General features: G+C 41.4%; 2 protein-coding genes across 8 annotated transcripts in view; one reads left to right on the forward strand and one right to left on the reverse strand.

Moving 5' to 3' along the window:
* Window positions 1-24202, forward strand: part of LOC117417697 (cadherin-23) — a 162693-nt gene that overhangs the window by 112849 nt on the left and 25642 nt on the right. For all 7 annotated transcript variants that reach the window (XM_058985168.1, XM_058985170.1, XM_058985173.1 and 4 more), the window contains 6 exons: window positions 1270-1658; window positions 1913-2014; window positions 2594-2743; window positions 4142-4270; window positions 4714-4842; window positions 5522-5749. In XM_058985168.1, the coding sequence (XP_058841151.1) occupies window positions 1270-1658; window positions 1913-2014; window positions 2594-2743; window positions 4142-4270; window positions 4714-4842; window positions 5522-5749 (1127 nt within the window). The remainder of the gene's footprint in view (window positions 1-1269; window positions 1659-1912; window positions 2015-2593; window positions 2744-4141; window positions 4271-4713; window positions 4843-5521; window positions 5750-24202) is intronic.
* Window positions 6861-22957, reverse strand: LOC117417737 (V-type immunoglobulin domain-containing suppressor of T-cell activation-like). Its single transcript, XM_034030019.3, has 7 exons — window positions 22613-22957; window positions 14618-14998; window positions 14043-14111; window positions 12480-12590; window positions 11099-11126; window positions 10535-10713; window positions 6861-9409 (listed from the first exon to the last, which is right to left on the reverse strand). The coding sequence occupies exons 1-7, from the start codon at window positions 22701-22703 to the stop codon at window positions 9372-9374; spliced, it is 897 nt and encodes a 298-aa protein (XP_033885910.1). The 5' UTR covers window positions 22704-22957; the 3' UTR covers window positions 6861-9371.

Consider the following 24202-nt stretch of genomic DNA (forward strand, 5'->3'; position numbering starts at 1 on the left):
AGCTGGTAATAGACTGAAGTAAACTTGCGGTAAAAGCTGTGCATGCAGCTTGTGTTACACTGAGTTCAATCAAAATGCAACAACTAATTATTTGTTAGTTTTATAAGTCATTTTGGAATACAATTAGACAAGCATTTCATCAATAAAAACACACAAAGCAGTTGACTTAGTTAGCCCAAACCATTACTTTAAGTGCAGTACAGAAACCAGGACCAGAGAACACAGTTGGAAATTTAAGTGGAGATAGACTATGGACAGAGGGAAGGAGACACTTCTTCACACAGTGTGTAGAGGGTATGGAATACTTAGTCATGTTGAGGCAGAAACACTTGGATCCTTTAAGACACAACAAAGTTCTGAGATCAATCAGTTACTAGGAACCAGATGAGCTTCATTGGGCCATCAACTGAACATCTGACACCTTACAAGAATCTGTGGGATGATAACTTTCCAGTTTGAGCTGCATGGATACTGAAATATTAAAACAGTTTTTCACTTAAAAAATAAAAACAAGGAATAAACGCAACTGCTGGTGACCAGTTAAGAGTGGGAATTGGAAGAAATATTCACTGGAAACCTTGATTTTATAAACAATCCCAGGCAAGGTTTACAGCAAAGAGGTTCATTTTAGGAGTGTCGATGTAATGGGCAGTGTTGTGTGATACACTGCTGTTGAAGATTCTGTCCAGTCCCGTCAGTGAGATGAGATGAGGTTAAAAGCTCTAAGACCAGGGATGCAAATGAGCCTGGCTCTTTTGCATTGTGGTTTAGATGCACACTTGCGGAGCACTGGGTCGCCGTTTCACACCCACCCTCCGCCCTGTTACGTAGATGACAGACAGCTGGCTTAAGAACTTCACAGTAAGGGGATTATTAATGGGCCTGTCTTTATCTTGGACCAGCTTAACCAGCATGATGAGACGAAAACCAGCAAACCAATCGCTCTGACCAGCATACATCAGTGCTAGAACTTCTTTAATTATTATTGTGTACCGTAACTTTACAGTAACTCTGAATAAAACATTTTTAAAACATTTTCTCTTCTAAAGCAAAATTATACAGGAAATAATTTAACTTTAGAAGAAGATAATAAGGGGTAAGAAAATTGATTTGGTTTGAACTCCTTTAAAGAGCAACTAGTGTTATTTGTGCCAACAAGAGGTATTTTAAAGGTTTACTCAGCACGGTGATGTATTGAATGCGTGTTGTTTTATCAGTCGACAGTCAGTGGGGGGTTGTTCACGATGCTGTTCATCTGCTTGTTTCCAGGAGACGGCGGAGCTGTGGCTTACAGCATTGTGTCGGGGGCGGACAGGAAGTTCGAGATTGACACGAGTACGGGGCTGGTGACCACGCTCGATTACCTGGACTACGAGACGAAGACCAGCTACCTGATGAACGTGTCGGCCACGGACCAGGCGCCCCCCTTCCACCGTGGCTTCTGCAGCGTGTACGTGACCCTGCTGAACGAGCTGGACGAGGCCGTGGCCTTCTCCTCCCCCGCGTACGAGACCGCGCTGCCCGAGAACATCGCCACGGGGACCGAGGTGGTGCAGGTGCAGGCGCGCTCCGCCGACAACCTGAACCAGATCACCTACCGCTTCGACCCCGACACTGCCCCTCCCGCGCTGGCGCTCTTCAGGATCGATGGCGTCACCGTGAGTCAGGGTTATTGTTGTTTTAGCTGTTCCCATTAACCATAGTTTATCCTGGTTGCCTTGCAGTTGGATTGCAGTTGACTACCATCAGTACCATTGAATACAATTAGACCACAATTTTCAATTAGACTACAAATTTTTCTTCCCACTAAAGAGTCCAATAACTGCACTTTCCACTCCTGTGTGTGTTCCTGACCACATTTCATTCTGTTCTGTTCTTATAATATGAGAATCCTGCCTGCTTTTCTGCCCAGGGTCGGATCACAGTGACTGGGCTGCTGGATCGGGAGAAGGGGGATTTCTACATGCTCACTGTGGTGGCTGACGATGGGGGGCCCAAGAAAGACTCCACCGTGGTGAGAAATACATTATTATTGGTAATAGTGGCAGTAATACACGGATGGAAATAAGAATCCTGTTACATAGCAGTTCCATCCATGTCAGGTTTTAACACAGGCTTGATTAGCCCCAATGTATAAGGTAGCAAGCCCAGGTGTATATTCAAACTGCTATGCAATGTGGATATTATTCTCTGTAACATTTGCATGGCTTTTTTTGAACTTAATGCATTTACCAGTATCTTAAAGTTTACATCGTTATTACATAGTTATAAAGGGGTTGAGATTGAGAGAGAGTTGGGGGCTCTGTTACATTATAGAGGGGAACAGATTGAGAGAGAGTTGGGGGCTCTTACAGTATAGAGGGGTGCAGATTGAGAGAGATGGGGGCTCTTTTACAGTAAGGTATAGTATTACATTAACCTTTTGTTCTCTTCTTCCCTTGCGACATGGAATCGCAGAAGGTAAGGTATGCATTTTAAGTTACACAGGATAGAGGGAAGCTCACACCTTCCCACCACTTGGTGTCTTAGACCGCTATTGTTTACATCCCCTCCCCTCTTCGTCTCTGACTGGCTGTTGCCTGGTTTCTGGCAGGTGTCCATCACCGTTCTGGATGAGAATGACAACAGCCCGGAGTTCGACATCACTTCTGATTCGTCGGTGGATGTTCGAGAGGACACGCCCCCTGGCAGGAGGGTGGCGGTCGTGCTGGGGAGAGACAGGGATGCTGGGAGGAACGGACTGGTAAGATAGATAGATAGATAGATAGATGTTCATGAAAAAAATAAAGAAGCCAACAGTAGTGCCATGAATATGAAATGTAATGTATTTAAAGAGAAAGTAACTTCAGTACAGTTGTATAGTTTTTCACTGTCGTTTATCTCCTGAGGTTTACAATCGTTCTGAGTGATTCTTATTATAAATATTTATTTATTGTTTGTACATTTTTTTATATGGCCTGTGCAAAGGTGCTTTGACCTGAATTCAGAAGTCTTCAGTTCCAGTTGCCAGCCAGCTAGATTAGAGTATGCCGTAGAGTATGTCATGCATTGATACATATGCTACAGCCAAACCTACTTATGCATGTGCTTGTGCATTTGTATTTCTTTAAAGACTCGGATAGCAGGCAACAGAAGATGACAGGTGATTGGTTAACGAAAACCCAAATGGTTCACCCAGAGTGATGATCTGAAAAAACCATTACGCTTAGGAGCCATTAAATCACAGGGTCTGGGATGAAATTGCTCAGAAGTCATTTATTTCAAAAACAAATTGCACACTGCTCTACAAAGACCTTTACCCGTTGTCTGCATGTGAGAAAATGACTGTTTGTTTGTGTGTCTGTGCTTCAAAGAAGACAATTTAGATTTCCTGTTCCCAGAAATTCTCTTTAAAAATATCACTTAAAATATCTCTTATAGTAAACAGCTGTTAGTGAACGTCGTTGGATATTTATCCTACCCACACCAATGTCGGAGTTCTCACAAAAGCTGGCCAGCAATTTATGGAAAATCATTTTGCTTTTGAAGAACATCAGGTCTAGACAGGCAAGCAGAGATTCGCTTGTTTGAACAGACGAATGAAAACATTGCAGCAGGATAAAACACAAGCAGACCACTGTTCTGCACAGGTGCACTAGAATTCCATTTGCAGTTCTAGAGTTAAAATGCAATAACTGCCATGTATTTACATGGGTTTTTACAGTGATATTAATACAACCTGAAGGAGTGATGACCAAGACCTCTTATTAGCATTGGCAGCATTGTAACTGGTCCCCATATCGGGGTGCTGAGGATCTTTTTGTTTCCCTCTTATTTTTTTTACAATTCATATTAAGCCCTAAGTTTAAGGGAGCAGTTGCTAGTGATAATAAGAGACAAGGACATTTTAAAGACTTGGTTTGCACTCCTTTAAAGAGGCACCAGTGAAGGAGGTATTCATGATAATAAACTTGATTTTAGTGAAAGGGAGACTAGTGATAAAGTGTTGTTGGTGCTGATAAGAGGTAGGAGAATAGATTTTTAAAGCCTTGGTTATTACTCCTTTAAAGAGGCACCAGTGAAGGAGTTGCTTTTGATAATAAGAGATAAGGAAATTGATTTATAGCCTTGGTTACCCATTCTGTGTGTGCTTGTGTTGCAGGTGAACTTCACCCTGGTGACGGGGAATGTCATGGAGGCGTTTGAGATTCGCACCACCAACAACACGTACGGAGAGGTGTACATTGTGAGACCACTGGACAGGGAGGCCATTGACCGATACCTGCTCACTGTGAGTGCTGGAGACACCCCAAAGAAAAAAAAAACATGGCTAGTTCAACACAAGTGGCGTTTTGAAACACACAACTCAACTTACTGATAGAAACCTTACCTATCATTCTCAACAGTTTAAATGTAACCTGCAGAATCCATTTACACTGAAGGGGAATTCACACAGGTTGTTAAAGAGAATAATGTTACAAAACTGAAAAAAAGAACTACTGAAACAAACTGAAATTTAAAATCAAAGTTTCGACGAGCAGTCGTTTTTAATGTCTTGAAGAAATGTTTGTCATTGAATTTAAGTTCCTTTTAGTATTTCGAAACAAAGAATTTAAGAATGCTGAAGAGCCATTGCATTGAAATCCTCGAGTCCTGTAAATGGCTGTGTGAATCTCCCTGTTGTCTCTAGTGGTGGGGGTTGTGCTGGAGCGAGGTGTTTGTGTGTCTCGTCAGGTGCGCGCGACGGACAATGGCTCCCCTCCTCGGCGGACTGACAGAGGGCTGACCATCAATATTCTGGACGTGAACGACAACCCTCCAGTGATCCAGAACCCAGGAGGATATAACGTCAGCATCAACGAGGTAATTACCAGATAACCAGACAACAGCCCTGTGGTTCCTTAAAGACCAGCTCGGAATGGGTGTGAAATGGAGAGTTATCTTAATGAATGTATTCTTCATGTTGTTAAGATTCACATGCAAATCACTTTCTGTTTCTGTTGTGTCATCCTGTTGGGGGGAAGAAAGTTTAAAGCACCTCTGTCCTCAGAATCCCCTATTACCGCCAAGTTCATCTGGTACACCAGAGTGTAACCATTAACCTGTCCCCAATGCAACACTGTCTCAGGATGATGTAAGATATACCACATTTGTTCTATGTGCTATTTCTTACTGATGAAACTTCTTACATCCACTAGTGGCAGGGGGGACAGGTTAATGGTTCCACTCTGGTGTACCAGATGTACTTGGGGGTTAGACATGATTCCGAGATCTCTGATGAGGCTACAGGAGTGCTTCAAACTTCTGATATTTTTTTAAAAAGTCAACCGTTTTAGATGACAGAAAGAGAAAACAATTCAATAGGAGTCCAATCAACAGGAAGAATAAATAAGTTCACTCTTAATAAGTTGCTCATTTGGGTCTAATGTGTGCCTGGATTCTTTGACTGGTTGCATTATTTTGTTTAAAGACCTTGATATCTGCGCCTCGAAGCTGAGAACTGAAGGCCTGTCTGTGCCTGTGGGTGTGTGGTTGGTTTCAGAATGTGGGAGGAGGCACAGCTGTCATGCGCGTTCAGGCTACGGACCGGGACATCGGTTCGAATGGCATGCTGTCGTACTACATCACCCAGGGCAACGAGGACCTGACCTTCCGCATGGATAGGGTCACCGGGGAGGTCGTGACCCGGCCGTCCCCCCCAGACCGGGAGAGGCAGCAGTTCTACCGGCTCTCCGTTACTATAGAGGACGACGGCACCCCAGCACTGTCGGTGAGACACCAGATATTACACTAAATATACTGCTCATTGCACCAAGTATACCCTTCCTTACATGGAATATAAACTAAATATACCTATCATTTCACTAAATACACCTGTCCTTATAATAAATATCTCTCCTCATACAAAATATACCAATCCTTACACTATAACTACCAATCCTTATATGATATATGCTTCTCTTTGTCATTCGTGCTGGGGGAGGTAGCGTTCTGCAGTATATATTTCTTATCACAGTGCTGCAGCAGGGCCCTATCTTTGACTGTGCCTTTACCCTGGTGCACTGGAGTGATCAGCTTGCAACAGCAGTGTGGGAGGGGAGGGCTTTTGGTTGGTTAGTCATCTCCTGAGATGATGTTTTCCATTAATCCACAAACTGCAGTGGCCACTCTGTCCCACCCTGTCCCAGTGCTTATGATGTAGCTATCGGACCACATGGCTGCCTTGTCCTGAGTTGGTTCTATTTTAGTTATCGTCCCAGTGGCGGAGCTGAATAACCCTGCACTTTGATGCTTTATTATCCTGCTGGTGTTCTTTTCCCCCAGGTGCGGTTTATTAACCCGCATATTACCTTCACTACATGGAAGTCCAAATAAACAGTATTTATTATAGATTATTAAAATAGACCCCAGTGCCTCATATCCGCTTGTCATGTTAGCTGGTGTGTTGGGCTCTTGAAACTGCAGCCAGCCTGGACTGACCCAGCACTTTCCTCTTCCTGTATTTCAATATACTGGGGTGTTGTGAAGTTCAGAGTTAAGAAATTGATTAAACTAATTACTCAACCCCATTGACAAACACTTCTGAAGCACATCTGGTTTATTTCTTTTTTTTTACATTTCACAATGTGTTTTTATAATGTATTATTTTTCCTATGACTTACCACAACCAGAACAAAATGTCTCGACCTTTTAGCAGGCGATACAGTAGATGATACAGACCTCTTTCCACTTTGTGTGTTGAATTAAAGTAAATCTCGCGTCATATATATACATGTATTTGACACACCATCTGATTCTCTCCCTCGACTGATCGAAGCTGCCTGGCGGTTAGCTAAAGCCATTTGCTGAACAGCTGTGCTGTCTGAATGAATACAATTAAGACGGGGAAACTATTTTTAATTTTGATCATTTGTATACTGGTGCCAGCAATCACAGTGCCAATACTGCCAATATGAACAAAATATTCAAATTCAACGATTCAAATTCAGTATTGGAGCACAAGAACCTAGAACCATTCAGAATGTAAGATAAGGGAAATGTGAAAAAAAGACATTTATAAGCTACTTTTAAGTAAGTAAATGATGGTTGTGAAAGGTGCTCCAGGGGGCCCCTGGGCTTGCTCAGCTTACCTACGTTTGGTATCTCTTTTTTGGGCCGGTGGTGTGACTGTGTTGGGGGTGCTCGTGGGCGATAACGTAATGAATGGAAGGTGTCTTAATCTGTTTTGTTGATCGTTTAGAAACCTTATACTGCCAGGCTGGCAAAAACAGGAAACCACAAAAAGGTACGTGTTCTGAGAAAGAGGAAGCTGCGTCACATACTATTCGCAAACTTCCTGTTTCAAAATGACTGCTGGCTTTCTCTCCATGCTTGAGGTGAGCAACTTCTGAAATGTAAAATTGTATGGTTCACCCGGCTTCCTGTTACACAAACCTGGGTCAGTCAACCAGAAGGGGAATAAGAAAGGGGGTGGTTCGGGGAGCAGTAGCTTTTGTTCTAAGAAAAACACAGTACAGTCCAAATAGAGAGGGTCAGGCCTGTTTTTTAGAAACCACTTCCCGAGCTGTATCAATCAGACCAGTGAGGGTCAGGCCAGTTTATTAGAAACACACCTTATTATTAATTTCTTTTGGGGGCAGGCATAAAAACATAATAATTTAAGAACAATATAACTTGATTTATTTTCTTTAACAGTATAATTCCTCTCCCCCTCGCCCCCCCAAATAAAATGTAAACGGTAAACAATACATTCTTTGACAGACTGATGCACAGAAAGCTAAAAACATAACAGATACTGGAAGACGCTTGTGCCACATGGCCTGCTAGAGCTGAGAACAATTAAACTCTGGACCGTCGCATGACTGGAGAGACAAGAAACCGCCCTCATCGCTGGTCGTTAACTTTGCTCTTTTTAACTCTTTTCAGTTCTGTTGGGATCTTGTCTTAGCGGCGTTTATTAATCTATGCTGTTGGAAATCACGTTGGAAACTCGGTCCCAGTCTGAGGTCGTGTACGACAATTCATTTTTGTCCTGTTCTCATGTATACTCAGTGAAGGAGTTCCTTTTTGAATTGTATAATTTTAATTTCGACAAAAAATTGTTCAGGACTGAATGGGTTAAGTTTGATAATTTACCTTCGCTTCAACTGCGCTAATAATTGTAACCCTTTTCAACACCCAGTATTGATGCAAAAAAGGTAAAACTCAAACTATGGGACTGGTCTGATCAACCTGTTCTCAGAACAGATTTAGATAGATAACATCAACCGCATGTTTAATGTGACAAGGTGATGATGCAATCCACAGGTACTCCAGTCCTACAAAATGCCAGGTTTCTCCCTGTGGGGTACAGGTTCCTTCAAACAAACCCCTAAGTCAAGCACGCAAACATTTTGGCTAGTGCCTTCTTAATTTCTCTAACTGAAAATGAAACATATACTGAGAAACCTTTCAAACATAACACACATATATATATACACACACACATTATGGGCAGGTATTGAAATCAGCAGAGGAATGCTATGTACAAAAAAGGTGCTAACATTGGATACAGGTGTTATGAATTAGAAATAAGCATACACATTCAACAAATGAATGTCCCTTCATTTTCCACTGAAAAACTAGACTGTATCCCTTTTAAAAGTTTTTTTATTATGATTTATCATACCTCCTGGGTTTTACAATGCTTGCCTGTGCTTTACCTTGCTTTCACTATGCTTATTACACATTGCTAGGCTTTTACTGTGGGGAAACTTTTATAAGGGATGTACCAGGGACACACTCTGTTTCATGCAATGCTTGGAAGATGCACTGTGCACTTGGTGATTTTATATTTGTATATATTTACAGGCTCATCATAGGAACACATTGTATTTTCAGATTTTTAACCATGTCACATCTTGCTAATACACCGTCCTTTCTTGCCTGGTGTTTCGGAAATTTCAGGTAGCCCTTTTTTAAGACTGTAGTATGAGGTCTGGCATCCTTGTGCTGAGACCCAGATGTCTGGTTCCTCCATGACTGTGTTTGCTCCCCGGGTAGATCCGAATCCATGCCCAGGAATGTTCTTGTTGTTTGTCTGAGGCGAGGCGTACCAGCGCACTGCGTTGCATACAAGTTCCCCCCTGCAAGCGAGTGCTCTGATAGTTTGGTCCAGTTTCTGTTAGTGTTGCGGGAGTGGCTTTATCCCGCACAACATAGGAACCAGTAAGCATGAAACTGTGAAAGCCTTGCAATATGGTACCACATACAGGTCACGTCTGTCTTTTAAAACTTAAAAACCCTGAATGAAAGAACAGGTACAGATGTGGGGTTGATATGCAGTATGTTTCCTTTGAAAATACAGCGAGAATCTGTGGCAGGTGTACAGCTTTTTTTTTTTCTTTTTCATTCTATACATTTATTAAATCAGGTGATTCCGGAATGGGTTCTGAAAAAGAAAAAAAAATACAAAACAGGATGTTAGTTCTGTGCTCTCTTCGCTAACGCTCTCTCTAATTAGCTGCTAACTGACATCATGTGTACAAGGAGACAGCACTTCCCAGTGGATACAATCCGAGAGCCACTCAAGGTTTCTATACTAGAGAGAACACTAGATGTTTAGTTATAGCTTGTTGGTCTTTAACATTTCTGAGGTCCTGTTTTCTTTAAAAATCAGTCTTTCGGTGACAGATTTGCCGTGCTGTCAGTGGGAGCCTTTGTGACGTCCCTATATATCAGCAGTGGGCAGTGTTCTGTACAGCATATTCTAGGTAGGCAGGTATGGAATCCTAATGAAAGCCAATGGGCCAGGAGATTCCACGTCATATAATATAATACAATACAGATAACCATGCCTCCATCCTCACTCTCAGACTCTCTACTCCAAAATTGTGTCTGTTGTAACTTACATTATATTAAAAACAACATTACAGTATCTAGCTATCAAGTCAGGGGTGTTAAAAAAAAAAACAAAAAAAAAAACACCAAGCCTATACATAGCCAAACCACTGTGCTCTACAGTTAGTCCTCAGTAAAACCACAAGGGCAAATGGACAAAGCATTGTACTCCCCAACTCCTTGTTTTTGTGTTAAACGCGTGGAACTATCACGTATCTTCTACGGCATGGTGATAGTCACATGCGGGACACACTTGGAAAGTTTGGATTCAAGTCATAGAGAGCGAGAGAGAGAGAGAGAGAAGTACATTGCAGTGTGCAAGACTTGAAAACCTGTCCGCAGCGCAAGTGTTACTGCATGAAGTGTAGCTAATACAGGGTGTCTGTTACAGTGCAGTCACACGCATGTCGTTTCATATCAAGGGCCTCCAGCCAAAAGCAAGTCATCCTTCAAATCAGGAAGGTACAATGTTGTGCAAAAAGAAAGTGCAAAAACATTTGCCTGTATAAAACCAGCAAGAAGGTACTCCAAACTAAAATTCAACTCCTCCTAAGTCGCCCTTGTAACACTTTTTGGTTATTCAAAATAGTGGCTGCTATTCCTGTGTTACACATGAACTCAGCTGGCTCCCCACCCCGGGGTGTAGACCGTGTGCGTGTGTGAGCAGCGGGGTTACCTTGCGAAGGGAAGAAGCAGTCCCCGAGTGCCGGTGGGGAGAGTGGGGTGCCGGGCTCGGACAGTAAGTGGTGCCCTGTCTCTGACGACTGCCTCATCATTATCTGAGTGACGCTGCGGGTCTTCACACTGGGGTGTTGCACCTCGTCGAAAACGGGGTTCTCGTGACCCAGGGCCTCGCTGCGGGGGGTAAGGGGGCACACGAATCAGCACCAGGGTGATAAAGAATACCGATGACAGCAATAATGATGGGAATAATAATAATTGTAGAATATTAATATTATTACTGCTCCTACTAAATAATAATAATAGTAGTATAGGATAATTGCTACTATTGAAATTACTACCTACTACTAAACACAAATAATATAGTAATAATAATGAAAATCATTCTTTGTGGTAAATACACAATCTACTGTCATTATAAAGAACATTAAATGACATGAGTCATACTGTAATTATAACTACAATAAGTGTTAATAAAAAGGAGAGAAAGAACTGGAAGGAGGGAAGAAAAGGGAGGAGAGAGAGTGAGTGAGTGTGATAGTAAAATCTGGGCTCTCACCTGTCCATCCTCACAAGCTCATGGGCCCCTGCAATCAAAACAGAAGCACACACACTTGTTTAATTATTTTGATTGTCTTCATCCCCAATTCGGAAGTGAACCAATACATATAAATGTTTTCTCATTCAAGTGGTTTCCACTCCCTTGTACTGAGTAAGCATATGCAGATTTGTGTGTGGGGGGCAGGTGGGAGGGCATTTGCTGTAAACCGCTCTTTCATTAGCTGACAAAGGCATTCTCACATAATTCTCCCCTAAATTTGCATTTCACAGGAGTTTCCTGGTGCATTGAAACTGGTCTGCCAGGAAACCTTAAAGGGTCGGTTTAATGGTTCTGGCACTGTTCTGAACTAGCTTTAGCGCAGCACTAGCGAGGCTGCTGATGCTAATAGCAGGTAAGACCGAGGTTTCACAGCCTCGGTTAGCGGTCCTTTACAGCAGTGCTTTTCCACCTGTGGAACACGTAACCGCACTACTACGTGACAGGCTTGCTACGCCTAAGCCTTCACATTTGTCTTTACGACAGTGATTTCCAAACCACAGTGCTCTGCTCATCGAGCAGACTTGTTTTTTTGTTTTTTTTTTGTTTTTTTTTCTCTCGTAAACTGTTGCAATCCTGCGGGATCCTGTCACACGTGCCACTTCTCCATTTCTCGTGGAAGTGAAACGTGTCAAAAGGGTTTCTATAGTGACGGGGGAGTGGGGGGATTTGTGACACGACTTTACAATGACCGTAGAACACAGAATAGTAAAGCACTGGACAGCACAAACTGCACAGGGGAGCTTTTACATTTTTAAAAAGTCACCAGGAATGTGATGAATAAATCAGAAAATGATACAAAGGGAATCGAAACTACGGGAGGAATGCATCATCAAAGATAACGCTGGTACTTCAAGTCTCTTTAGGCATGCAAGTGTGGGTGAAATCAGTGTTAGGGTTGGGGTCAATTCCTGTATTTTAGAGACGTAATAAATTGTTATTCTTCAGCTGCTTTTATTTGAAGCCAATTCAATTGACTAACAGTGACTTCAATTGAAGTCATTTGTGGGGTGGGAGGAGGGGGTCCATGATCACTTTGTTTTTATTTTAATTGGTATGTAAAATATTATACAGCGCTAACAAGATATCATAAATAGAAAAAAAATTAGAATATTGAAAACAGTTCATTAGAGAAGGCCCCTTACACACTAAAAATACAGAACGTATACAATTTACTGTCCACATCATGCTTGCATAAATGTGAATGAAACCAGTCTGAATTACTGAACCATGAAATATGGGGGGAGAACTGTACTACAGTAATCATCAGCAGCAGTGTAACATCACCTATTATAGAACAGAAGAGCCGGTTGTTTGATAGATCAGTAACGACTGTACTCACGTCTGTTAGATACAATGCTCTGCCTCTGCTTGTACACCAGCAGGAGGATGACAGGCAGGGACAGGACTCCCAAGATGCTTCCTGCTGTCGCTAAGCCCAGCGCTGTCGAGCCTGGAGGAGGGGGTGGGGGGGCGACACACACAAGATACCCGTTAGTCTGGGATAGGGAATTTAAAAACCAAAGGTTTTAAAAATAGATAGCACTTGCGTATATTTGATTGAAAGCTGTAGTGGGCTTAATAGGGTTAAACTCAGGAGCTGTTTAAAGAATGTTTGTGCTGATGGATTACTTAAGGTTTGATATTCATGAAACTGTTCTAGAGAATATTGTTTAAAAAAACATATTTTCAGATAATTGGATCAAAAATGTGCTTTATATAACTGTGAATATGACTGACTTAAAGATTTTTAAATGCACTGTAGACCAACGCTGTGGGGTCCTGTATGGCATGTATAACCTCCTGCAGCTGCAAGTAAAAGAATGTATGTGCCTGTTTGGATCACAGAGTGATGTAGCACCAGGCAGGTTTCACAAGTCAAAGCAATGGAGAGATGTATTAAACAGACACCCTAGTAATTATATTCAGCTATACAGACATACATTATGTTTGGGATGAGAAGGGTTAAACACCCAAATGTTTGCTGTCATTTTGGGTGTAGTTTTTCTTTCCATTGTTTGATCAAGGAAAGCAGCTGAAATAAATCATCCTGTACACTCCCTAACCCTCTCTCCCTACCATCTCTTCTCCTCCACCCTCTCCCCCTCACTCCCTACCCTCTCTCTCACTTTACTCCTCCTCTTCCTACCCCTATTTCTCTCCTTACCCTCTCTCTCCCGACGCTATCGTATCCACCCACACACCCTCCCTCTCACACTGCCTCCCTACCCCTCTCACCTCCTACCCACTCTCTCGCTCTCTCCACCCCCCTTTGTCCCCACCCCCTCATACACTCATGATCATGCCCCAGCGAGCCAAGACACCATGACTCATACCAGAAACCTTTTTATTAAGCACAGCTTCAGTCCTGGAAAAAGGAAGAACCAGAACGCCTCCTCTGTGTGTGCGTGTGAGGGGCAGGGCGGGGGTATGGAGCAATGTTTTGCATCTTCTAAATCTATCTATTTCTTTTCAGCAAGCTTTTGCAGGGTGCTTTTTTGTTAAGTTGCTAATTGCGAAGTTGCTAATAGGAAATCAAGGACAGAAAGACGTGCTTTCAGAGAATACTGCCTCCTGATTCTCAGTGACTACGAAAGGGCTAGATTCTCAAAGCTATTTACTGCACATTGTCATTTATCTGAAAGGAAAAAATACTGTTACACTTTTAAAACAAATAAGAAACAACTTACAAGACTACTTCCAAGTTTAAAGTCTGACTCGTTTATATCTGGTTTGCTAACTATTTATTGGGTGTGTTTTTTCCTCTCGAAAAAAAAATATGCTAATGACAATTTGTTGAAAACGGCTTGGAGGATTTAGCCCAGAGTGTTATAAAGGAAAAATCGCACATTTTTAAATAAAGCAATGCAAAATCTATAAAGTCAATACAATCCCATGCTGTTACCTTCCTTGCTGTCCTCGGGAGCGTGAGGGGCAGCGTGGGAGATGCACTTCTGATTGGAGCTGTTGCCGTCTGTCACAATAGCAAATTGAAAGAGGGAGAAAGAGAATGAAAGTGAAAGAGAGGTCAGCATCACAAGTCACATTGCTACATAGGAGATACTACACTGCATGCAATTAAAACTAACATTTGCTTTTATCACAGGTTCCAGGTAAGTACTGGAATGTGTCTGTCGGGCAGTATTTGAATGAAGCAGTATCTGTGGGCCATGGGTCTATTTTAATGACTTAATCAGGGTTATTAGGGTACAGCGGTACAAATGTCAGCTCCCTGTTACTCTAGGTTTATGCATTCAGCAGGTGTCAGCTGATTGTCTACTTGACAAGGTTTCTTCAAGGGTCTGTTATGCAATCCTACAGCCATAAAAACGTCTCCTGTATCACATTCCTCACGTTTTAATCTCAAAAAGAGAATGTGTGAACACCTTGCATGGAAACCCAGCACTCTTCCAGATTAAGAGCACCAAGAGAGTAACACACCCTAAATTCCCTTTTTGCTGTCCCTCGCTCAGCACTTACTCTTGGTGACGTTGAGCTCTATGTAGCCGTGTTCGCTGCCCAGCAGGTGGCGTTTGTTGTGCTCCGTTTTGATATCGTACATGTAGCAGCAGTAGCCGCCCTGGTCCGCCACGGTGAGGTTGGCGAGGATTATCCAGAAGGTGTCCTTGTGGTTGGAGGACAGGAACACCCCTGTGTGGGTGCCGTTGTCCTTCACGTGGCGAGGGTGAACCCTCTCCTTGCACTGGGGGTTCCTCCCTGCGCTGAAGAACCAGTTCCTCCCCATTTTGTCATGGATGTCAGCCAAGTGGCCATGAAAGGAGCATTTCAGAGTGACGTTGGCACCCTCTGGGCAGCTGAAGGAGATGTAGGGAGCCGTGACTTTCATAGACCCGGCATGACCTGCAGGGACCACAGGGAGGCGACAGTCAGGTCTGAATCAGTTAAACATGGACACAACACCCAGATAGAAACAGGGCTGCTCATTTTGTTTAGACTACAAACAGAAAAAAACTGGACCTGTTTGGACTGTATCTGCACCTTGAACACAATAATAATTCTGTTCTGATCACTGGGCTTTAAAATCACCGCCCTACAATTTCTAAGCCTAATTTTTCTCAGATTTAAATCCACTGTTTTTTATATATATGTATTTTAACCAATATCTATTTTTAACCAATTTCTAGAGTCTAGACAATAATTCACTGACCTTTTCATGTTGAAACTGTTTATACCAATATGGTAGTTTCTCTTTACCTCCCTCCCTCACACACACACACATCCCTACAGTGTCATTCCCTATAGCCCAGTACAATTAAAGCTATCTTATTAACTCCACAAGTTGTCTCAGTGAATCATAACATCACTACTACCCTTCACATCCTCTGCTAGATATTTGTCATCTGATTGTCAGATATTCACACCCTTGTTTCAAGTAGTGTTCTGTGTGATAAACATGGTTATGAAGGTCTTAAATCTCTCTGAACGGACTTGGTGCGGGTGAAGTGGTGATCCAGCACATTTTGTTATGTATGTCAAGTAGACAAACTATCTGTGTGGAAGGTAACTGGCATTCAAATTACTTTAGCACAGCTGGTTTGCATCCCAGGACACAGGGATAAAAGTCTAAGCAGTCACGGATGTGTTAATAAAGAAACACAGAAACAAAGGTGATGAATGGTTATTAATCATCAGGTACAATTAGTGTGAGCATGAAAGGGCACGCAATACTGATTTTGCAGATACCAGCAGTAGGAAAAAAAAAAACAATTGCTTGTGGATCAAACACACACACACACACACACACGTATGTACAGCTCCATAACAATATATCCAATATAAGCCTCCTAATACAAAAAAAAAAAAATGTATTATGTATAAAGCAAAGCAGTGGTCCTCAATTGTAATGGTGCAAAACCAACCAGAAACAACTCAATTTTAGGAAGGAGCAGTTCACTTATTTTTTCTAAGTCGTTTCCTGCTAGCGTGTTTTTTTTTTCTGTTTAAATGTTTGTATCCTTCTCTGACAATTTGCCTTTGCTTCAAACCAGTGCACTATATCTAAGAAAACACCTGTCTGAGGTATCCCGGACCTCCAGCACCTCTCAGATGCTGCAGTGCTTTTTCAGATTCGGCAGCTGCACGCTTGTGGTCTCGTGCTTGTGTGTTGTTCTCTTTGCTGGGACGGGGCCAGGTGTATTTGGAGCAGACTGTGCAGATCTCTCCAGCGCTGCTGCTGCATGCAGACAGGCAGGTGTGAACTCACAACGGAAAAGAAGATACACTTCCTGTGTACCCCCCCCCCCCCGCCAGTGCACAGCTTCTTTCTTTATTTTAGCTGCTTTTTGTTTTTTTAGGTCAGTGCACCTTGTCAGCTGCGTTGTGAAAGAGGCAGAACCTAATTGAGTGATGTGGCTGCCTCACTGCTAAGGCCAAACATTCATCACTTTTAACACCAGACAAGGAGGGACATGTATCAAGCATTTGTGATGGCATTAAAATTGGCATGTGTGTTGCCACTTTTGGCAAGTTAAGACTGTGTCATCACCAAAATACGCTCCGCTGCTCATTAGCCATGCATTTTGAGGTTTGTCAAGCCTTAATTATATGGAATGGGCAAATTGTAGGTGGGACTCATTTGTAAATGAAGTCTGTGATATTAAAATGAGGTTTATGAGGCGGCAGAACAGCAGCACCGGCCCTAAAAGGGTCCACAAATAAGACCGATTTCAAATTGGTCTTATTTGGACGCAAAGAAAAAGTCAGAAAGCAGCTGATAGGAAAGAGCATTATGGCAGCAGTCATATAGGGGGCTAGAAAATTCACTGCATTTTTTAAAGAAATTCACGAATGACAATAAAAAAAAAAAAAAATTACGGTGTCAAACAAAATGACATTTAAAAAAAAAAAAAAAATTCTATTAACATATATTCTACTGATGTAAGTTGCCTAAAATGTGTTATCATTGTAATTCGTTCACTATTGAAACAATCTTTAAAAATGTAAAATTCAGCAACATTTTTGAGTTTTGTAAACCTTTAAAACTTATGTTGACACATTAATTAAAATGACCATGTAATGTATAACCATGTAATCTGCCTCCTGATCCCAAAATATTGTTGCGATCTCAGTTAACGCAGGCAGGCACATTACACAGGGCGAGGCAAACCACACACAGGCGAAGGGCGGGCGCGAACCCGGGACCTCTCGCACTAAAGCACAGTGCCGATACCGCTGTACAAGAGAGCCGGCTCCTTTGCAAGGAGCGTATATCGGGCTTATGTCTTTGTGTGTGATTACGTCACTTACCAGCCCTGCTGCTGCCTTCCCCCGTGCACGCTACACTCTCCCCTGCCAGCCTCAAGTCCGCCCCGGACTTGCTCACCAGACTACAGTCCGATGAGTGCGTGCCGGGGTACCTGCGTCCACTTCTGACACCAATGTAGCAATCTCGGTTAACGCAGGCAGGCGCATCACACAGGGCGAGGCAATCCACACACAGACGGAGGGCGGGCGCGACAGAGTGCAGGCTCCTAACCTTCCTGAACAACCCAGGAACAGAGGGAGAGTACTGAGAAGAAGGGAGAGTATTTAGGGTCTGCATTACCCTTTCTGATCTCCCTGAGGATTAAATTATAGCTTGATACTGGCTATTTCATTATGTACAATTGTTTGTATTGGTCGTATAATAAACTTAGTTCATTATATCCTTTTCATTATGTATATTTGGTTTTATCCGTCATATCAGCAGCTACCCAACCAGTAGAAAAAGTCGCATATTCAATGGACTGAATCTTTTTTTTTTTTTTTTTTTTAAAGGAATTTTGTGACTTGTCATAGTCCACTTAAAAATAGTAGAAAAGGAAATTCAACAGCTTGTTACTGTAGAATGAGATACAGCGTAAAGTCATTATTGAATTCCTCTCCCAAGAAAAAAACAAAAAAAACAGAGGTCAGGGACCTAATTGTTTCAGTGGGCGATTTCTGAGTGCTGTATTACCAGGCTGCTGAAAGATGTATATTTCCTGAGAGTCTTGAATTGGCCCTGGGGAAGGGAGATAGCTCTGGGCTCTAGCTAGAAAAAGCTACAGTGTTATCTAGGAAGGAGATCTGGCAGCTGAAGAGAGGGGGCGGCGTCCTGTCCTGCGCTGAGAAAACAACTCGATGAGCGTGTTTCCTCTCTCACCGCCTTCGCTCTCTCTCTCTCTCTCTTATTTCCAAAACTGGGGCATGCAGCTTGGCTCGGGTAACAATGTCTTCTTTTTGCGGTTAAGTGTTTTATATTCAGATTTCAGAGGCATTTACATTACAAAACACAGCTTAGCAGGTTTCTCTTCACCAAACACTCTTATCTAAAAGTTTCCTTTACACTTGTCCTAAATGACAAGGCTTTTGTGTAACAGGACTGAACCAATTTGGTTTGCACAGTAATGTTTTCAATTAGACCCAACAGCTTCAGGGTTTCCGTTGTAATAAGCAAGTGCGTTTAGACTTCATAAGAACTGGGGCATGCCGAGCTCTCTGGTCTACATTGATGTGTTTGAGAGCTGATTCAGGATTCAATTCTTAGAGACTGAACTCTTTGCTACCCTTGTAACCAAGCGGCCAGCAGAGACTTGTAAATCTTGTTGTTATTTGAGATACAGGGATGTGGAGTTTAGGGACTGGTATAACAAAAAGGCTGCTGTCCATACTGGTGTAAATATCTGCAGTGGTTTTGAAACAGGTGGGCCCAACTGACATGGGGATAACCAGGGGATCCTCCGGAAACTCTGAAAACTTCTCTCTTCACTCAAAAATATAAATATTCTTAAAATCATGAGGTAGAGGTATTCTGTAATTAATGTTTGAACGGTGATGTACTACATGGGTTGATATTTATTATGCATTCAGTGAAGACATTCTTCCTCCTATGGGTATCTGATAAGTGCGCATCCTGTACACTAGCTAAAAGGTTATGAAATTACTTTGGTTTGTCCCTATAATAGCACCCCTGAACACGTCAGAAACAAGGGACAGTGGATTCAGACCTGAAGGCGCAGACAACTCTAGACTTGCCTATCTTAAGATTGTTGAGCTGATATTTGCTAATGTCCAATCTGCAACCATAAGAGCCTTATCTCATCAGACTGTTGAATGTGAAACTATGAAACGCCTTGTTGAGACATCCCAGATCTCAGTAGATCTATCCAGCTGCTTAAATAGCTTTAAATAAATACATGCATAAATAAATGAATGTGCAGTGGTGACGTGTTGCATGTTTACACAGGAGCCCTACAATGGGGAAGTACTGCAATTTGATCAGGCAGAAACACTCTGTCCCTTCCAACAGCAGAACTAGGAAGTCTTGCAATAAAGGCAGGAGGAGGAACGTGTTGTGCAAACAGCAGATCATGGTGTCCGGCTGCCCTGTTCTGCCTTTCTGGTTTGCGGAACTCCGAGATGCTTCAGAGACAGGAGGACTAGCAAAGTTCTTTGACAAACATCTGAAATGAAGATGTTGATCCAAAGCTTCAAGGGATTGTATTGGTCTCCGAGTATTTCTGCATCTCTCACAATCAAGTGTGTCAGGGTGCGTACAGATATCTTATAAGAGTCAGACACTGCTGAGTAACAGTGATGCACTGAAGTAGTTCCACCCTGTGGTTTCTGAACCTCACTCAGCTGTCTCAATGTAGTGCTACTATTTACTGTAGATATAAGAACATAAGAAAGTTTACAAACGAGAGGAGGCAATTCAGCCCATCTTGCTCATTTGGTTGCTAGTAGCTTATTGATCCCAGAATCTCATCAAGCAGCTTCTTGAAGGATCCCAGGGTGTCAGCTTCAACAACATAACTGGGTAGTTGGTTCCATACCCTCACAATTCTCTGTGTAAAAAAGTGCCTCCTATTTTCTGTTCTGAATGCCCCTTTATCTAATCTCTGTTTGTGACCCCTTGTCCTTGTTTATTTTTTCAGATCAAAAAAGTCCCCTGTGTCACATTGTCTATACCTTTTAGGATTTTGAATGCTTGAATCAGATCACTGCGTAGTCTTCTTTGTTCAAGACTGAATAGATTCAATTCTTTTAGCCTGAATGCATACGACACACCTTTTAAACCCGGGATAATTCTGGTTGCTCTTCTTTGCACTCTTTCTACAGCAGCAATATCCTTTTTGTAACAAGGTGACCAGAACTGAACACAATATTCTAGGTGTGAGGTCTTACTAATGCATTGTAAAGTTTTAACATTACTTCCCTTGATTTAAATTCAGCACTTGTCATAATATAGCCGAGTATCTTGTTGGCCTTTTTTATAGCTTCCCCACATTGTCTAGATGAAGACATTTCTGTGTCAACATAAACTCCTAGGTCTTTTTCATAGATTCCTTCTTCAATTTCAGTATCTCCCATATGATATTTATAATGCACATTTTTATTGCCTGCGTGCAATACTTTACACTTTTCTCTATTAAATGTCATTTGCCAAATACTTTGTTCAAGTTCATTGACAAATATTTAACTATTAGTCCATACCTCTGATGAAAAACATGTTTAGTAAAAAATAAGTGTTGATCTTAAGAACTGTCGCCAATTCAGGGTAGATTTTTACGTGGCCTCTTTGGAGAGCTCCCAGATGACTCCTCATACAGCATACAAACTTTTTAAAAATCTTTTTGACACTAAGGTGCCGATGTAAGGCTACCTGCAAAGTGATTTGCGGCACATTGCTGCCAAAAACAGTGTTTAGCTGGTGTAAAGTGAGACTTTTGCAGTCACTAAAAATGTGGCGTATGTAAAGAATGGTTTTCACCTGAAGTTTTGCACCGCTATCAAATTAGCACTTTGCCATCATTAATCCATTTAAATGATATTGAAATGTATTCAAATGAATAAAAGAGTTTGGAACTGCATGGGGATCTGAAATACTATGCAGGCACAAACATTCTCATGAGATGTAAGGATTTTGCCTTCCACTTGGGCAATTGCTGACCCTCCAAAAATGTTGCACCTCCTCCTACAAGCAATTAAGAGCTGTATAAAAACGACTGGCTGCTGTGGTAATCTTCCTGATGCTGCCATGCTTGACTCTAGTTGAGGACAGGCAGGAAACCCATCGGAGGAGAAGTTCATGACGGAGAAGACCCTGTATATTCAAACCCAGGGTCCCAGTGGTGTCAGCTGTGATGTGGATGTGCTCCACAAATCTCACACTGCGCCTACTGCTCTCTGTACTGCAAACATCTCACTTGACAATGTGTTATGCTTTTCGATGCGATGTTACAGGATCGGCCGATCGATTTCAGTCGGCTCGCAAAGTTTAAACATGTTTCATATTTTGCAATGCGATAAGCTTGCATCAGCGAGTGTGTTATACCCACTCGCAAGTCTCAAAAAATGATGCCAGTTAATTTAACGGTTCCAAAGTGCATTAAACCTGTACAGTACATTTAGGTACCTAGGTGAGATCAATCTTGCTTATTAATTTTGCTGAAGGGTCATACTCAGCTGAAGCAAGGCAATCATTCTGATCATGAGCAGAAAATGCACACACACACTGTGCTCGCACAAACGAGTCTCCTTCATTTTGAACAGTCTGATCTACAGGTTAATTTACCACTGACAACAAATCAATTATTTCCTTCGGCACTAAACCATCTATTCTAGAAAACCAATTGCAAGATAAATATTTTACAAGCATCTGGATCTACAGTGGTTTCTGTTTGCATTGTAAAAAAAATAATAATAATTAAAACTGTGAATTATCAATCAGTTGTCTTTTGCATTGTTTTGTCAAAGAACAAAAACCAGTAAGTCGCCAGTACAATTTGACATAATGCTAAGAACAACGTTATTTACCGCCCCCCCCCCCCCCCCCCCCCCCAATATATATAACTCACAGTGGTACTGACTGTATATTGTGCATTGAAAACGAAATATTTGAAAACTACGACAAGAAAAATCAACAGGTTCAAACATATTTATATATATATATATACACACACACACACACAATTCTGCGGGTACTGATAGAAACTGTAGTTCTCAATGTACTAGGTAAGATTATTTATTTATTTATTTATTTTTTAACTTTTTAGCAGATTGCAGAAGTCACGTCCAACAATCAACCATTAACCCAATTTTGACTAAAAGTAAACAACAAAACAAAGTCAAAATATGAACATGACGCGCATCTTCCTATTATTGATCCAGGCAGGCAGTCGTGCAGAGATGTTTTTGCAAAGGAAGCATCGCAGCTAGTTTTGGCTTGGTTACAATAAATTGCAATCCCAGTTCAAGAATAATAAATACAGGTTTAAATGAAGCAACAACTGCTTAAACAAAACTGAAATTAAAGCATTGTTTTCTGAGTCGCGTTTTAGATGTTGTAACATCTTCGTGTTATTAAAAAAACACACACGGAGTCGTCAACAATATTATTGTGAGTCATCGCCTTGTTTTTAAATCGACAAAAACTATTATTAAATAAAGAATAGCAGCCCCCCAAAAGAACGGTGTTTGTTCAGTGCTTACCTGACATTGCTGCTGACATATTTATGCAGACGCAGATAAGAAGTAACCCGCGAAATGCCAAACTAGTAGGTGTTTTAGTTTGTAAATCCATGTCTATGCGGCTTGTCTCAGGTTATTCTGATGTAGAATCTCAGAAATTCTTCGTGTATTAGAAAATATATATAAAAGAACAAAAGCAAAAGAAAATTGCGTCTACAGCAAGCCGATCGAAACAGGAAATTTGCAAAGACTTGCAGTCACTGTACTGCGACCTTCTGACCATAAAAGGGCTCTCCAGTTATTCGGTTAACCACAGGGGGCGTGTTGTGTTCTTTTTTTACGCAAAACATAAACGTAGAATACATCTCATTAAATTCTACACGGTAAACTATAACTTTTTTCATGAGAACCGTTGAGACGAACTTTATAATTTAAGTCTCCTCCTCCTTCTTTGACTTCTCAATAATATTAATAATTAAGTACAAATGTACAGTATATTGCGTTCATAACTTTAAACACATCGTAGTAAAACCGTATGGTTTATAGTACACTACCATGTTGCCAAAAGTCATATACACTCATGCACAGTAACGTATAGTAGTATATTTCTTCTATTATCTTGAAATGTATTTGCTTACGATTGTAAGTCTGCTAAGAAATAAATAATAACAATATTAAAGACTGCAGTGTTTTTTTGGCTGAAGAATGCGTCTACCCCACTGCTAGGATTAAATAAATAAACCGGATTATACATGTACAAAAGGAAAAAAAAACACTGGGTAATAGTGAAGAGAGATAAAGATTGTACAAGTGCAAACGACTTATCTTTTCAAGGTGGTTTCTCTCAACTGTTATTCTTTATTAAGCGTAACCCCTGGAGGTACACAAGGAATTGAGCTGTTTAAACAGGTTCTTCTCTGAATACCTTTGCGAGTGACTCACCAGGAAACTGACCATTTCTATTACCAACCTGTCATTAGTCAGAATCATTTTTATGTACCTTAAAGGGCTGAGACAACTAGGCAAAGAATGAAAACCCTAATAAGAATTTATTTATTTATTTATTTATTTTTCAAGAGATTCTTGGATATGAAGTCATTATTATTTCTATATTCTGGATGAGAGACCCTTGTTTTGAGGCACCACTGTCTTTTCAAAAAGTGTCACATGGCTGTAATGACTAAAACAAGATTACCTTCATCTGTTTGTTTTGTTTTTTAGTTTATTTTTTTAAATTTAAATCACAACACTCTTGGGGTGATTATCTACATGCTCTTTAAGGAGATAGGACTCAGTAATCCAAAACATCTGGTTTGTAACTGTCCCAGTATATGCTGTTAGAGTGCTAGCCAGGGTTTTAAAATCCATTGCCTAACCACTACAATTATTAGCTCTGCCTTGTCTTCTGTTTAAGGTGTGTGCATGTTTTTTTTTTTTTTACTTCAGTGGTTTCTAATGCTAAATATTTTAAAAGACCAAACATGAGAATTGCTATTGGAAGGAAAGCTTTTGCTTTTGCTGCCCCTTCAGACTGGAGTAAACTACTCGTATAACTCCCAGCGTCACTTCATCATTTTGAAAGATTGCTGTCTGATCATTTGAATCTGCCTT

The sequence above is a fragment of the Acipenser ruthenus genome, chromosome 13 (assembly GCF_902713425.1).
Source record: "Acipenser ruthenus chromosome 13, fAciRut3.2 maternal haplotype, whole genome shotgun sequence".
NCBI classification, from domain to species: domain Eukaryota; kingdom Metazoa; phylum Chordata; class Actinopteri; order Acipenseriformes; family Acipenseridae; genus Acipenser; species Acipenser ruthenus.